Source organism: Anarhichas minor, unplaced genomic scaffold (assembly GCF_050575085.1).
Source record: "Anarhichas minor isolate MPS153535 unplaced genomic scaffold, ASM5057508v1 ptg000058l, whole genome shotgun sequence".
Classification (NCBI taxonomy): Eukaryota; Metazoa; Chordata; class Actinopteri; order Perciformes; family Anarhichadidae; genus Anarhichas; species Anarhichas minor.
Window position 1 is genome coordinate 1,967,267 of NW_027466504.1, and position 17,243 is coordinate 1,984,509.

Consider the following 17,243-nt stretch of genomic DNA (forward strand, 5'->3'; position numbering starts at 1 on the left):
AAACACTCAATTTGACAGTGGGACAGAACTAAACCCTCAAAGATTTTGCGGTAGCGCGCCTCAAAATCTGCGAGTCCGTGAGTGTGGAGATTGGGATTAGGCCCAATTTGGTATATCTATTGAGTTGCACTCGATGTTTTTTATATTCTTTACAATTCATTTTGTATGTACGCCCTCTGGCGTTTCGGAGAATAATGCAGGGCATACATAGAGTATAAACGCCTCAGCGCGAGTGTAAATACAGCTGTGTTCTATTATATATTGAAACTGCTTTTAATAATCTAAAAGATTAATTCAGATCCCGGGGAAAATTAATTTGTATAATATTTACGGCATAATATATTATTTCAAATGTCCTTGGACAAGAATATTCATACAAACAGAAGCCCACTAATTCAAAACGAAAGTTATTCAAGTTCCCTCTTGATTTACTCAATGACTTTTTAATTGATACATTGAATGTAATTACTAGTACGCATAAACTTTTTTGTCCTGTGTTAAATTTTTTTCCCTGGACAGATCTTTTGTAGTGAAAACATAAATAAGCTGTCTGGAGAAAACTATTTCTCATATGGTTTTACAGTTCCTCGACTTAGATAACCAGACCATTGAATGAAAAGTGATAATGTTCTCATTTCAGATTTTATTGCTCATTCACACACCCATGCAAACCTTCCAACATCCATATTTGTATGCACACAATCTTCCATGAGCAGTAAAAGATGACATATGTTAAATAAGTAACAAAGGAGATTCCAGTCAAACCTACCGAAACAAAATGAAGACTGGAAAGATGAAGTTGTTTTCAAGTAATCGTCAAATTCAATGAAACTATTAAGGATTTCAGGAGTGCACTTCTAATGTCAGATATACAGTAGGCGCACCAACACTGAAATCTTAGGACGCAATCCTGTCTTTCAAAAACATGTCCAATATAAGGCTAATTAAGTGTCAAGGTGAGATCAAAACAGCAGAGTCCAACTAATCAAGTAACCATCTATAGAAGAGCTGTTGGCTTGAATACTTGTGTTGAGGAGGCAGAGAAAAACAATAACACACCATCATGAAAACACAAAGGACTACAATAAAACTGCCCTCTGTAGTAAAACAATAAATCCAAAACAGCCTGTACTGAGTGTCTACAGTATCTGTGTGGATCTCCTACGTCCTCAAACATGTTCGTCAACTTTTAACCGTGCTGAAAATTGTAAATTGGATGATAAGGCATTTCAAATCTGTTCACATATGATATGGAGTCCATCTTTGAGTGGACTCTGCTGCAATGCCCCTCACTGTGTCTTCAACTAGTGTAGTGTCTGCCTTGATTAAAGCCAGCTTGGCTGTAGTGCTGCCCGCCATGTTGGAAGAACTGTTCAAACTGTCCTCCTTGATTAAAATTCTGCCCCCCTCTCCCTCCCCATCCTCCTCCTCGTCCTCCTCCTCCTTCTCCTCGGCCTCCTTCTCCTCGGCCTCCTTCTCCTCCTCCTCGGCCTCCTTCTCCTCGGCCTCCTTCTCCTCGGCCTCCTTCTCCTCGGCCTCCTTCTCCTCCTCGGCCTCCTCTTCCCCTGCCCCCACGACTTCCTCGACCCCCTCCTCTCTCCTGATGCCAGCCTCCATCTTGTTGGTAATTGTCATGGTAACCACCTCCACCTCCTCCACCTCCTCCTCCTCCTCCTCCTCCATGGTAGCCAGGATCCTGAAAGCCTCCTTGGTTGTTCCCTCCTCCTCCGTAGCCACCTCTCCCTCCTCCCCCTTGATGACTTCCGGCATCTTGATAGTGGCCCTGGCTGTAACCGCCTCTCCCTCCACCAACACAGTCACCCCAGCCTCCCTGCACCTTCCCCCCTCTGCCGCCTCCTCCTCTACCTCCCCTGTCTCCATGTCCTCCTCCGCCTCCTCTTTCATATCCTCCACGGCCACCTTGGGAGTGGTGATCATAGCCCCCCCTGCCGCCTCCATGCCCACTCCCACCATAGTGTCCTCCGCCTTGGGGCGCATCCTGACGCTTCTGCCAGGACGGCATCTCGGGGGGAGGAGCCTCAATCTCACAGGGTCGGCCTCCTCTGTCTGGCACTCGGCCCATTAGAACCTGAAAAACGAACACACATTAAAACAAAACGTTTGAAAGGGAAGCCCGCTACCCAAATTTGACCCCACTTTTGGTTGTTGTTTGTATGAGCTTAAGTTTCTTGATGTGTTAAGAGCCTCGCTGTTCTTTATGAAAAGGTACGGACGCAGGATGGAGGGACAGAGTTGTTCCACCGCTGAGTCGACAGAGGAGGTAGTGACAGAGCTCCTTACCCTCCAAGCAGAGGACAAGATCAACCGGCATATTACAGGGACGATAAAGGAGAAGTCGCTGCCCGACACGCATGTTATACGTCAAACTAGACGCCAACGCTGGTGTTTTAAACGTCACACCTTTTTTGCTGCTGTGATGCCGGCTATCTGAAATCAGTGTTTCGCTATTGTTTGGTTCCCGTTTGAAAAAAACAACATAACAGCAGATCTTCTTTACGGCAGTATTGCTGAATCTCTGTGTCGAAGGGGCTAAGGGAAGGGCTTTAAACCAAAATATGAATGTACACTGGAAGTACACCCTCAACCTTTTCTACTTTCTATCTAAAACCAAATATGTCCGTTTAAAATCAACAACACGTCATATTTTGGCAAAAAACATCTTTAAACATTTTCTAGAGCAACAAATGTGTATTAATACCTTGCTGTGTCAGTCCGTGTTACAGACTGACACAATCGGTTATTGTCTACTTCAAAAATCTGCTTTAGCCTGCCTGTTTTAGCATACATCAAATAGATAAACATTTGTTTAGACGACATGGAACAATTACGAGAACATGGACTTCTTCACATCACTTATAAACAGAGAAACAGGATGAAAACAGTGTATGAATAACCTATAACATGGAAAAAATGTTGCGCTTACACTGTGTTTAACCTACCTTATTAATGGCACAAGCAGTCTTCTCTCTTATCTTGCCACTGCTTGTCCGTAGGATCTTGGAGAAGTCTTGTCGAGCAGCGAGAAGGTGAGCAAGAGAGATTGTACTTTTGGTGTCAAGAGCAGAACGTAGTGGCTGGTAAACTTTGGCCAACTTTTCAGCATGCGTCTGTAATAAAACATACAAAAGAAGTCTAAAATGATTTTGGAAGCAGCAATCTGTCATAGTATTATGAAAAAGTAAATTCATGGTTTCATATTGCCGAAAATCAGGCCAACACACAATGCTTTGAGTAACAATGAAAAAACAAACAATACGAGCACTGCTACTAGATTTATCAAATCATGTTTGACGTGTGTATTTGAACAAGAACAATTGTTCAGATAACGAGAGGACAATCACGTAGTGTTGGTGTCTACATAGGAGTCAGAAGTGTTGCTTTGGCAGTTTAGAGCGGCAATAATTAGTTAATTAATTGATCAACAAAAAAATAATCAATAACGATTTTGATTGAACTTTTAAGTTATTGGTTATAAATATTTGTGATGCTTTTCCATTTCTTACATTATAGAATACTGTGAATCTGTTGGTCCGAAAATGGTGGCATGATTCACTGTTTATGTTTGATAGACCAAACAAGTAATCAAGAGAATACTCGTCCTATCTCTCCTCAGCAGTATTGCTAAAGTAAACACAACGTGTACAAAGACTCCCTGTTTAAAATGCTATTTATGTGCTTCATCAGTGTATTGTGCACTTTTTAGATTAAGGAAGATTCAAACTTTTCACGTACCTTTGCTTTGCCAGACCAACCAAAAGACTGCACTGTCACATCAAGGCGTTTCAACAACATTTTTCTTCTCACTTCATACTCATTTACAAGTGCTTGGTTTATGGCTTCAATTTTTTCCTGGCAAAATGAGAACAAAAGGAAAAGAGGAAAATTATTTACGGTCATTCACTTATGCAGTGTTACTGAGTTATATTATATTTCTTGATGGATTTTCAGTATTTACCAAGTGCACAGGTCCAAGGGCCTTCTTCATCAAAGGCTCTCCTACGTGATTGGGTGGGACTTTACTCATGGCTTCTTTCAGCTATGAAAAATGGCCATGAAAAAGGTAGATCAAACAGCAGATACAATACATTAAACCCCACTGTCAAAAGCAGAAATGTGTATAACTAGATTTCCTCTCACACTGTGATGAACATGAAAGTATGTTTGGGATGAACCTGTTGACAATATTTTCTGCGTATTACTATTACATGGTAATGCCAAAACATTCAAAACAAACTAAGCCTTTCCTGTGAGGACAGAAAGTCCCGGGAAAGGGGATCCGTTATGAATGTCCATCCATAGGTACATTTACAGTCCATGATAATTTCACATGGGTGACTCCCATGTTAACCAATCGGGCGTTCCGGCAGGATGTGTTGCGTCAAAACCCATAGGTGAGGCCTGCTGTGTGTGCGTCAAATTATTTAGAAGAAATACTGGCCAATAGCGATCGCTGGCAGATCGCTCAGAGCACTTTAAATGACGACATGATCAAAATGCAGCAATATAATAAAATTATTTTCAGCACAAAACATAAAAATGTCAGCACTTCTAAATGGAAAGCACTTTGAAATGCTTCCCTAAAGTTCATTGAGTCAATGGAGCACCAGACTATTGCTTATAGTTAGGGCTGGCTCAGGTTTGCCTTGAATCAGCCCCTAGATATGCTGCTATAGGCTTAGACTGCCGGGGGACTTCCTAGGATACACTGAGCTCCTCTCTCCTCTTCTTCATCTCCTTCTGCATGAATTCATGTCCCATTAATGGTCATTACTAACTTTGCTTCTTCCCCGGAGTCTTTGTGCTTTCTCGCCACACAGGTTCCGATGGACCGTGGTCCTGCCTGACATCCACTGCTGCTATTATTATTAGGGCCCGAGCACCGACAATGTGGGGCCAGCGATATTTTAAGGGTCCCATAATTAAGTATGACAAAATGGCTCTCTAGCGCCCCCTACAAGTTGAACCGGCGACGCCTCTCGGCCAATATGTCCGATTTACTTGAAATTTGATACACATGTCCAGCTCCACCAGCTCTACAAAAAAGCCTCCCAGACCCCTAAACTCCGCCTACTTAAATTGTCCGCCATTTTGAATTTTGTGAAAAACGCATTTTTGCGAACTCTATAAGTTATAAGTTCACTATTTAAAGACAAAGTACATCCCCCTTTCTTTGTTAAGAGTTTAATCCCACGTTTTAGTTCCAGTAAGAAGTCCTTCTCGATTCATGGACGCCAGTGAAGACAGTCGAGCCTGTTGTATTTACTGAATACGTTTTAATGCGTTTGAGGGCTGAAAATGTCCACTCAACAGAGGCAGCAGATATTGGGATTGTCACCACCCAACATGTCACGCTAGCCCACTGACCAATTACGTATGGCTAGGCCAGCTAGCAGGCTCTGACATGTCAAAGAATACGCCCAACATGTTAAACTAAAGATCTGATTGGTTGAAGACTATGACAATCAACAATATCGTCCCCATTCACTTAAACTGCAAAGCTCTACTTAAAACAAGCTGCACTGGAAGCAGAGCAACTGAGGAAGACAGTAGCTGTGCAATGAGAAAATACGATAAAAAAATGATAATACATGTAGTGTATTTATGAAAAATTATAAAATAGCTATAACTTTGTTATTGTCTTGGCCAGCAGAGAAGGCCTTGCAGGCCCTGATGGCCCACCACTGCTGTTACATCATACAGACCAACATCTGGTGGGGCATTCTGTGCACTGTAATTTATCAAACTAGTACAGCATCATAGAAATTGCAGCATCTGTATTTACGACGCTACTGAACATCATACCATTGAGATTTCTAAACACCCTAGTGTAGAGCGCTGCGGGAATGAGTCCTTAAACCTGGAAATGAATTCACATCCTTGTCTTAAGGTCAATGTGTTGGTTTTTTTAGATGCCTGAAACATAGTCATCACAAGCTTAAGATTTTAAGGCCTTGCTCTACAATATTAAATCTGTCAGTTAATAATCCACTTGTGAATTTTCAAGCTTTTACACGTCTTAAAAAAGGCGGTTTCTAACAAGTGGCTGAATGAGACTACTAAAGCCATCACGCTGACTAGTCTGCCTCTTCAGCCCTGTTGTGTTTACTCGAGAAACTGTGGTGTAGTTTGTTTATTTGTTGCCTAAAGTAGGCTTTTTACTTCTGCTGATTGCGTCGCCCAAGCAGATAGGACATGGGCCAAACTTAGAAATCGAATCTAATTATTTCATCCTTGAGTCCAAGTGGATGTTTGTTGCAGATTTGAAGAAACTCCCTCAAAGAGTTCTTGAGATATGGTGTTCACTAGAATGGGATGAACGTATCAAATCTCTAAATACATACGGCGGTACGGACAAACAACCGGAAAACCTTAGTGCCTCCAGCCACGGAGATAGGCATATAAATGCGATGGGTTTGCAGCTCTTGAAGGTAGATTAAACGCCACTGATTCAGTGGTAGGACACAAGTGTTTTTCAGGAGTTAAAAGAATGGACAACTTATAATGTAGATTTCACCTTGTTCAGCTTTTTCTTGTGAGAGCACATCATATCTCTGTGTCACCAGACAAACTCACCTTCTTCTCAATTCCACTGAAGAACTGGAACATGGTGATGTTGGCTGGAGGCTTAGACATGCCCAGTGACATGCAGATCCCCTTCAGCTCCTGGAACATGGGGGTGCCTGCCTCCTGGGCTTTCTTTTCAGGCTTTGTAACCAGGATCATCCTCGACGCCTCCAACTCAGACACCAAAAATGCTGAGATAGAAATGTGACTGGTTAATCTCTAATTACAGGATGCTTAAGTTTCAGAAAGTCAAATTTAAAACCATCTGAAATATGCTGAAGAACTTGCCTTGGCACAAAAGAATACAAAAATAAATAACAGAAAATTCACCACAGATGTAATTAAGAGTTATGAAAAATAAGCTTTGTTTGTTAAGGCATACAGACAATCCACTTTTTATAGGTCATCTGTCTGCTGTCAAAAGATCTATTATTAATAGCACTGCTTTCTTCAATATTACCAGAGTAGTATTTTACATGTTGTGGCTACAACAGGTCATATTGTGTGCATATTCGAGCTATCTGCAGCTCCCTATATTTCTCTTTTTCTTCTTACTTTCCGTGCATGGCAGAATTGCTTCCACTCACTCTTTTTGTCAAAATTAAATATACTTGCAATTGTCAATGGACAAAACCAGCTGACCAAACGTTGGCCCATGCTCAGTGTCCACGATCAGTGTGGGCACCGCTGATCAATTTATCCGTACAGCAAAGTACAGGATTAATTAAAACAGTGTCTGTCCAGTTTTAGGTGTGGCAGTAGGCACAATACACTGATTGAACTGGCACGACTTCAGCCATTATTAACATCATTAATGTCGTTACACCTATGATTGACAAGTCAGACTATGTGCTGTAAGAAAAGTCTATTCTATGGTGAAACATTAAGCATCCGGCCATCCCAACACTTTGCATTACACCCTGCTGAATGAGAGTAAGGATGAGATATACACACGTTTACGTATACAATAGGGTGCGTCCTGAGGGAAATTGTTTACATGCTTTCCTATATACTACGAGTGATAGTGGAGGATTCCACTAGAGGGCACACCAGCGAACTCAGACTGTATAGAATTTCAGAATTTGCATGATGTAAACGATAATAAAGGAAACACCATCAAAGATGCTATTTTGTCAAGCATGTTTGTCACTGTGAAGAAAAACTTTCCACTACTGTCGTCGCTGCCGACGTGCCTGTTGACCCCTGACCCAGTCAGTGTGTATTGCATCTTGCGGAAGCGTAGTGTGAATGTGTGAGGATGTGCATAACCAAACGGACGCAGGATACGCAAGGCAGCCATCATGTGCACACAAAAGAGTAATTAATAGGGCTGTGTTATGGCAAACACCTCACGATACGATATGCATTGCGATAGACGTGTCACGATATGAAATATCACAATATATTGCGATATATTTATCGATATTTTGGCACAACCCTAGTAATTAAAAGCAAAGCCAAAAGCATCAGGTGAAAAGTGAACAAATCTCATCAGCTGGAATGCGAAATGCTGTGTGGGGTCGAAAACAGCCTATACTGGTACTGACACAGAAACGATACAATAATTAAAACAAACAATACAAGAAATTAGAAATGCTTGAATACGTTTGTTGTGTGGCCTTTAAATGAAGAAAATTAGTTTTTTACTAATTTTGACACATTAGTAGAGTGGATGTTTACCATATTATGAATAATTGCACTTGTATTCCATTATTTTTGCACCTGTGTGAGAGCCTTGAAACAGGCTTCTTCCGCTGCTATCTAGTGGTGGCTGGGTGCAATGTCAATACCCAGTGCAGCAAAAAGATTTACAATATACCAGTGTTTCCCCGTTTGCCGTGTTGGTTGTGTACGTCCTCAGAAATGAATGTGACACATGGTTAAAACAAGTATTTCTCCAGCCTTAAGGCCTTTACACATTGGGGGCATGAGGAATAAATGACACGAAAATGCGGAACTAGGCTAGTGTAAGTTGTCGTATTAAGTTTGCCTTTAGAAACATGCGTGAGTGAATGTGAGCTCCCTTTGGTAAACAGTTATGCAGTGTATATGTCTAGGGCTTTTGTTGTAAAATGGAAGGAGTGGATCTGGTATGTGTTGCCTTTGTCAAGGTTAAAAGGTAAGATATAGTTTATCGTTTTGCCACAGCGTTGTTGATTGATGCCTTTATTAGTAGTGCGAAAGCTCAGAAACTTCAACGTCACTTTTTCGTCGCACTCATGACAAAAACAACAGTTCGAAAAAATATATTGATGAGCAAGTTAAATCACACAAAAAAAAGACCCAATGTTTAAAGGCCTTAAGGAGGCCTTGTGTGCTTGGATTCATTTGTTATGCAGTTAACACACCAGTCATAATTTCCCTGGCTTTGTAAGAGGTAAATAACGGATGTAACAGGAGAAACAGCCTTAGAAGTCATGTTTTTCTTTCTGTGCAGTGGATCTAATTTATGCCGATTTGAAGAGGGGTTCCTGTGGATTTTGAAAAATAACAATAACTATTTGGAAAAGTAACTCATGAATATTTAAAGTAACTTTAAAAAGTGTTAAATTTGGGAATGGAATATGGTGTGGTGTAATCAAGTTAGCAGTCAACCTAGAGGAAACACTGTATGACTATGCAACACTTAATCACAGGTGGGTGTCCTACAACAGTCCACTTAAAGTGCAAAAGTCTTTAACCTCACGGGTTATTGGACCAATGCTTTTTCTTCAATAAAAATAATTTTGAATTGAAAAGCTGCAAAGTGCTGTTATCATACTGAGGAGCAGGAGACAGTCGGTCCTGTTGAGGAGCCTCTGGGTGATGTCTCCGCTGGTGAGGACAGAGTAAGGACAGGCGAGCTCTGACAGCAGGCCGCTCATCTCCAGCTGGAAGGCCTCTGCCTCGCTCGGACCTGGGAGGGGTAGAAGGATACACACACACACACACACCAAACATGATGTCACAAGGCAGAAAAATAGTCAGGTTAAATCTCAAACATAGTTACAATAGATGTGTTCGCAGCAACTTGGCAGACCTCAAACAGAATCCTTACTACTGAATTTGCAACTTCTACCATTGGTTAACATCTTAGTAATCCAACATAATGACTTGCTTAATTGCCCATAAAACCATAATGTCATTTAACATGTGTATATATTAAATTTTTCATTTCTTTGCCTTTGTTATCAACCTTCAGCTAGCAAGAAAAGGAATTGACACTCGTAGAACCATTTGATGGGCAACTGTTCTGTCACTATTAAATATGTTCTATTAATTGGGATACAGCAGCAGCTTGACTTCATGGTGATAGAATGTGGCTCACAGTTGGTGGCGTGGACATTCTCCTCCAGCCTGCAGTAGAGTCGAAGCTCAGAGACGATCCATGCACAAAGCTTAGTAAACTCAGGTGAAGCTGCTCCTTTGCTCACAGCAGGATCCAGAGCTCCTTCCTCCAACAGAGGGCCTTGGTACCTACAGTAACACACAGCTCATGTAAAACACACATCAAGCCATATGTAATCCGACATGCACACCTATTTGCTTCCCTCATCAGTACAGCATAATGATAAGCCATACTGAAGACTTATTCAATGAGACGTCGCATTCAAAGTGCCTTTAAAGTCAAACCACATTTTAAAAACTGGTTCTTTAGTCAAGTCGTTAACTGTTATTGGGAAACCTACTTGCTTAAATGGTTAATCACACTTACTTACCTACTTAAATGGTTAATCACAATAAATCATGTATTTTTAGAGAGAGTGGGGCTAGAACTGGTTAACAGAAACGAATGTGTTGGAGCCATCCTCATATCAATCATGACGGGAGCAGCTTGTGCTGACGCAGCTTCAGGCACAAGTAAAACCAGTGTGTGGGTCTATTAATACCCGGGACGTACGCAGAGATGGCCACGGTTCACTGCACGTTCATTAGCGATGACAAACCGTCAGACTAAGCGTTAGCTACAACAGCATGTTAACGTTAGCCGTTTTGCTAAAGCAAGCTACCCTGTCACGTAAATGGGCTGGCTAAAATAAGAAAGACTGGCAAGGCTGGTCAATGGAATGGCAGCTTTCGCACATCATATTCATACAGCGGCAGACACATTTAGTATTTTATAACTTACCCTAAATCTTCAAGAGAGACAAGAATGTCATTCTCCATCCCAATAATCTATAGTTGTGCTCTAAAATCACGTACAATGAAATATAGTTTTCACATCAGCCAGCTCAGCTGATACACGTTTAACTTCTTCTACTTACTCTTTGGATTCATTGGCGGCTTGTAAACAGCTTACCGATGCTCTAGCGCCCCTACCGGAGCCACGATGTATTCTAATGTGTTGCTTCCTTAAGATACTACTTCCCTTTGTTCCTCTTCATATATAATCATACACCTTGGTATTGATTTCGATTAACTTTCGATTAAGGTATTTTAATAAAGTAGAGAAGGTATTAATATCCAACATAAGATGTGGGCCCATTTTGGTGAACGTAGGATTAACTGGGCCATATTATATCTGGCAATGTATTGGCTCCACTATAATTGTTGCTGTTGACAAATAAAGACTTGAAACTTGAAATTATAACATAAGAATAGAAAATAAAAAAAACTTAAATATTTGTCCAATAAATAACCAAAAGGAAAATTTGGTAATCAAAAAATTGTGCAATTGTTCTAATTTAGTAGAACTGTTTTATTTAAATTTCCCATAAGAAACATGACCATGTAGCTGCTATAAAAAATAAATAATCGCAGCATTCATTTAGATAGTAACTTAAAGATGGTGAAGGGTAGGGAGGTCTGACAATTGAACTCGGGGCTGAACTGGCCATCTGACATACCGGGCACTTTCCAGGTGGACCGACCTGCCTTTTGGACTGACACAAGTGTGTATCACAAGACTGCGTGTCCGAAGCTACAGCTCCAAATGTTTACGAACAGCCCTGGACTTTTCAGACCACTTTTAACAACTCACTGCTTAGAGTGTACAGGTCGAGGTGGAAAAAAGGAACTACATTTTTTGGATTTTCCCAAATGATTAGCTGACCGATTTCAGGGGATGGGGGAAATATTAAAAGCTACAATTCAATTTAAGTGCCATTCTATGAAGAAAGTAAAGTTGGGGTGTCATTCTGTATTAAATACCAACTTACTTCTTCATAATGTGCCCTTTAGAGTTGACCTTCAGTGCTAGCTCTGCTATAGCTGGAATGTATTTCTGACTGGGTTGAATGTAATAGTTTCTCTCACACATTTCCAGGTTTGATTATTATTATTACTACCATAACTCAAACACTGACTGACACTTATTTCTTATTAACCTCTTCAGGTATGTGAGCTGTGTTTGATTTAAAAATGTCATTAAGAGATGCACTTCCACTTTCAGTTCCTTGAAAGAAAATAGAAGGAAGTGATTTGAAGTTGAGGTGTGATGTTAACCAGAATCCCTGTATGAACTCTTAGTGGATTGTTACTTTGTCTCAGAGGCTATATCTTAAGGTCTTATAGCAAAGAGTGCCTGTTGGAGTTGATTCTTTCAGTGCTTTGTGTTGCTTGGAACAACTAAAGATGGATCTACGCCAAGAAAAGCCATAGAGTCTAATCTAGTCATTGACTGCTAATGTCATGCATGAAGTTAAGATGACGGTTGTCTCTTCTTTGAGTACAAATAGTGCTGAAATAGTGTTGAAACTTCATGAAAAAGAAGGCAGAGTATGGTGGAAATGGCTGCTTTCAGTTTTTAAGATGGGTTATGTGCAAGAAACCAACACATTCTCACTCCTAACTCGTCAAATACCAACGCTTTCTCAGTGTCTCTAAGTTTCAAACTATGAGGCTCTACCCTCTAGTGCCAGTTTACTGCCAGTTTAATCAGGTAAGGTGTGTCAGTTTCCACTCACTAAATGTATAGTGTCTTTTCAAAATAAACTTTCGTCTTCACTGGAACAACTTAATTAGGTTTAGCGTGGTTGATGGTAACTTGACTGACTAACGACTCCCGAGGTCAGCATGTCACTAACCACTAACGAAACAAAAGGTCAATGTTTACTTAAAGTTTTGCACGACACATGAAAAGCAGCCTCGTGTTTGTTTGACCCATTCAACTCCCCACAGGAGCTGAGAGATGAAACCACGCCCACTTACGTACGACGAAATCCTTAACTCAGCCCTGACAAACACAAAAGCTACAGTAGCATGGGAAATAGTGTTATGGGGCACTGAATATTATGAATTTAATATTTAACAGAGCACAAATCAGACAAGAATTATACCCCACGGTCCGTCCGTCTCACTCCCCACCCCTGGAGACCTCTTCGCTGGGAGGAGACAAAGGGCCAGCTCCTAGCTCTCGAGCAGCCGTCTGCTCTCCTCCCGGCTGTGGCGGTGGGGAGCAGGGACCCAGTGCTGCTGCTGGCCACTAGCCCACATTTTCTGTAACCAGTGTAACACATGGATGTATAAAGAACACTGGATGCAGTGTAGGAGGCAGGGCCCCATTCATTACTATGAAAGACTTCCGAGTATTAAATGACACGGCTCTTCCGGCGATCTTCCACATCCATGGGGCCCATAAAGCAAGGGTTTCCTTTAACCACGCCTTCAAGGCCTCGGTCCAGCCTCGTTCTCGGTCTCTTTCACTTCAATGGAGCAAGTAAAATAAATCTGGATTTGTCTATTTGTGCATTTTACAATTGTTAGAACCTAATGATTATGATAAAGTTTATTCAAGTGTTGGTTCTGGGAAGTTGATTAAACTTCCACGGGCTCAGGGCCCCTCATCTTCTGCCTCTACTGGTTCAGGCTCAGGGCCCTTCATCTTCTGCCTCTATTGCTTCGCGGACTCAGGGCCCCTCATCTTCTGCCTCTATTGCTTCGCGGACTCAGGCCCCCTCATCTTCTGCCTCTATTGCTTCGCAGACTCAGGGCCCCTCATCATCTGCCTCGACTGCTCCACGGACTCAGGGCCACTCATCATCTGCCTCGACTACTCCGCAGCCATAGAGACTGAAAAGGGAGGACTTTTGACAGGCATCCAGGAAGTTAAGGTACCGTTCATGATCTCATAGTGGCTGTTAGGTTACCATGAAACGCTGAATCATGTGAACATTAAACTCTAAATCATCAGTTCTTAAGATGAACAACTGTGTCATAAAATATCTGGTTCTTTGCTAAAAAGTCAAAAGGTACATGCCAGTGGACTGAAGAAGATCAATTAACCACAACATTAAGAAACATCCAATAACAAAATTTAAATTCTGCTGCATTCACCATCAAAATTAGTGCACTTTTGGATTCAGTCAACAAAGGTAATTTACCAATACGAAGCTGACAAGGTAAATGTGATGTCATCGCATTTCACACGAAAGAAGTGTGTCTTATATTAACGTTGTGAAATAAGAGATGTCAGTATCTTTTCTTTTTTTTTTTTACTGGTTCAAACAGTCAGTATCATTTCCCTCACCAAAATAAATGTCACAACATTCTTAACAGTTATGTTAGGATTCACTTTTGACCTCCCAGCACCAACAAGCAAACCAAGCAATACGGTTCAGCCAGCTGTAGTACATAAACAATGGATAAAATTAAAGCTACATTCAGCAGAATTATTAGTGACATTTGTTTTGAAATAAAACATTTTGGAGAGACGTTATACAATATAATTTTGTCTCCTAACAAAAGAACAATGGAAAACTACAACCCACACGGATGTAGAATGCAAGGGACATCAGAAGAAAATCTCCTGACTAAACCAATCCCACTTGACTCAAGTCTGGAAAGATGAAGAAAACATCAATTCACAACCAGTCATGGTATCACTCTTCCAATAAAGGTGGAGGAGAGAGTTTAAGTTGGAAATGATCTGTTCCGGGTTGGGCTGGGAATAGAAGGCCTGTCTTGTCACTGCTATGGCAGTGGGAGAGTTCTGACAGGATGGACAACTGGAGGAAAGAGAGAGAGAAAAAAAACTATTAGAAAATGTTATGCATCACCTCTATTTGTCTCCCTCAGATGTGCACGCACACACACACTATAGATATATCTTCTATCTATGTAGAGTGCAGCGAATGATAAAACCGGGTGTGGTTTTGCAGTTTCCAGACCTGATTCATGGTTAAAAAACTACTATCTGTGTTTCCAGGTTATGACTCTGGATTCAAGTAATTTAACCATAAAACTGAGAAGAAATGGGTTGTTTTGCAGTTTTCAAACCAATATCAATGTTCTAATTGATAAGGTTGGCATAATGCTATCGGCATGCATAATACTGCTAAAGATGTGTATTGCGTTGCTGTAGGGTTGTTCAGTGCACAAGCAGTGCCTGTTTGAAAGCTAGACAAAAACTCGGGTGTTAATATCATCTGTCATCTATGTTGTTCATATTCCTGTGTAAATTTTGTTTTGTATGGTATTATTAAAAAAACGTGCACACATGGTAAATAGACTTATACTTGTACAGCGCTTTTCTAGTCTTCCGACCACTCAAGTGCTTTAACACTTTATGTCATCATTCACCCATTCACACCCAACGCTATACATATACACTGATAGCAGGGGCTACCATGCACGGTGCCACCTGCCCCATCAGGACTATCGAATCATTCATACCCATTGACACACTGCTGGCCCATGCACATGTCAATTCTCAGAGTCTCCCACACCTCTGTGACAGTGCTGTGACTTCCTAAAGGGTGCCCATATAACTGGTCAAAAATACCATTTCCCAGACGAATGAAAAGCATTTAATATAACAGAGTGAGGATTCACTTCTTCAATTGTAAACAGAGTTTTAACTTTTAATTCACGTTTTACCAACTGAACTGACCGGTTAAACCGGGGGAAATTGAACCTGGTAAGAGACGGATGGCATCCAGTGCGTTTGCTGAACCGGAGGACAATACAGCTTGAGAAGAAGATTCAACGCTGCATTAAATAGTCAGCAATTCATTGACTCTGTAGCAGTATAATGTGCCAAGCTAACAAATGCTAATTGACAGACTTCTACACAGGATTAACGTTACATAAATTGTAGAGCATCCTGTTACAGATCTGGCTGATGTTAATGGGTTCTTACTGACACAGGACCGCAAGCATGAACTCAAGCCGGGATTTGGTCTGATGTCGTCTGCAACAGAACCAAATCCGGCAGAAAATCAAATAGAAGAGGCCCACTAACTCTGAATGAAATGTCTGATTACACCAACCATGTTGAACTCGCGGAAGCTAATCATACCACTATCATTAAGGCTAACCGAAATCCGTCAAATAGCCTCAAAACTACTGCTCGGCTGAGGGCCAAAACATTGCGAACTCCATGCCTGATAAGCCAGACACTATTCTATTGGGGACTTTATGGCCAAACATGTTAGAATGGCAAAGCACTGAAAATGTAACTTTGACTGACATCTGTCAGGGAGCTGACAGGGCTGTTGTCAGCTATCATCTCCACACATCCCAATGATATGAAGGTCATTATCTCCGCTGTTGATATTCTGCGAAGGAAAACTGTCCCTGAGATCCTGAAAGAAGACTTTGCCTGCTGCTGGAGAAACCGACTGACTGCAGATCCAATACGGTAACCTTATCCTTGTTTCCATGCTCATCTGCAACATTAGGTATAATCTTTCATTAATAAAGTATATATTGATTACATTTCATATACCATATACATTCATTCGTATTGTATTCATCACCACTCTTTGTGTGAATAATTACAAGTTAGTAGAAAGCGCTTTGAGTGGTCGGAAAGACTAGAAAAGCGCTAAACAAGTACAGTCTATTTACCATTCCACATATTACCTTCATACATGTGGGTCATGAGTCACTGGTATGGCAGAAAAAGTATAACTATCTCTTCAAATGTGACTGTGCTGTGTACCATCTACATCATATACCTATAACAATTGTTAAAGATATCTGTTATGTGGCTAATTCCCTACCCTGGATGGTCCTCGGTATAAACACCGTAGCTGATCCCAAGACTGCTCCTGCTGAAGGTCCAACGTTGCATCAACAAACACCTGGGCCGCAGCAAAGAACCAGAATAATGTTGGCAAAGCATAAATATTAAGCTGTAATCACATGGCATAGATAGTGCAAACACATTTAACCAATGCAGCATAAGAGTAGCAGAAATACAAGTTTTATTACGAGATGGACATGCAAAAGTGTCTCCCTGTGCCTCAAGTTTGGTGTTTTTTAAGGGGTGGACAATATCAGTAATACACTACAGTAGCACTGTAGTGAATATCAATTGATTGGGCTCATATTTGGTTCTAAGTAAATACTCTGCCTCTCCGTCCTTCCTTCCAGCCATAGACCCACCTCCTCCAGGCCCTTGCATTTTCAAGCTCCAACCATCAACCAGATGCCCTTTGACCTACCCACCAGTCTCAGTCACCTGACTCCCACATCCACCTGCTCCTTATTTCTCAATTACCCCCACAGAATGTATACTAGCTCATTTCCACTTGCTTTTTGCCACATTGTCATTGTTGCTTTGTCCCTTTGCTTTCCAGTCTTCTGAACCCTGCACCCTGGAGTCTGCTCCTGCCTGTACTGCCATTGCTGGTCACCCAGGGAATTCTCAGTTACCATTATTTAGACTCGCTATCCACGCCATGAAGCTTTTGTAGCTTCACTTTTTCAGCCCTGGATTGTTTGCATTTGGGTTC

General features: G+C 41.3%; 2 protein-coding genes across 9 annotated transcripts in view; both read right to left on the reverse strand.

The window, feature by feature from the left end:
• Nucleotides 1–623: 623 nt before the first annotated feature.
• Nucleotides 624–10,849, reverse strand: fam98a (family with sequence similarity 98 member A). The gene is made up of 8 exons (XM_076077190.1): nt 10,694–10,849; nt 9,893–10,041; nt 9,347–9,481; nt 6,595–6,776; nt 3,977–4,057; nt 3,754–3,870; nt 2,961–3,128; nt 624–2,089 (listed from the first exon to the last, which is right to left on the reverse strand). The coding sequence occupies exons 1-8, from the start codon at nt 10,729–10,731 to the stop codon at nt 1,301–1,303; spliced, it is 1,659 nt and encodes a 552-aa protein (XP_075933305.1). The 5' UTR covers nt 10,732–10,849; the 3' UTR covers nt 624–1,300.
• Nucleotides 10,850–13,978: 3,129 nt separating this feature from the next.
• The window catches only part of vps8 (VPS8 subunit of CORVET complex), a 53,289-nt gene continuing 50,024 nt past the window's right edge, over nt 13,979–17,243 (reverse strand). For all 8 annotated transcript variants that reach the window (XM_076076585.1, XM_076076584.1, XM_076076583.1 and 5 more), the window contains 2 exons: nt 16,509–16,589; nt 13,979–14,510 (listed from right to left, as the gene is read on the reverse strand). In XM_076076585.1, the coding sequence (XP_075932700.1) occupies nt 14,385–14,510; nt 16,509–16,589 (207 nt within the window). In that variant the 3' untranslated portion in view covers nt 13,979–14,384. The remainder of the gene's footprint in view (nt 14,511–16,508; nt 16,590–17,243) is intronic.

What these genes read in the sequence shown, in the direction of transcription:
- fam98a (XM_076077190.1), bottom strand. Translation starts at nt 10,731, where the DNA reads ATGGAGAATGACATTCTTGTCTCTCTTGAAGATTTAGG. An exon ending in CGACTGTCTCCTGCTCCTCA is followed by an intron (nt 6,777 to 9,346) that starts GTATGATAACAG and finishes TTTCTATCTCAG; the next exon opens with CATTTTTGGTGTCTGAGTTG. An exon ending in CCCTTGGACCTGTGCACTTG is followed by an intron (nt 3,871 to 3,976) that starts GTAAATACTGAA and finishes TCATTTTGCCAG; the next exon opens with GAAAAAATTGAAGCCATAAA.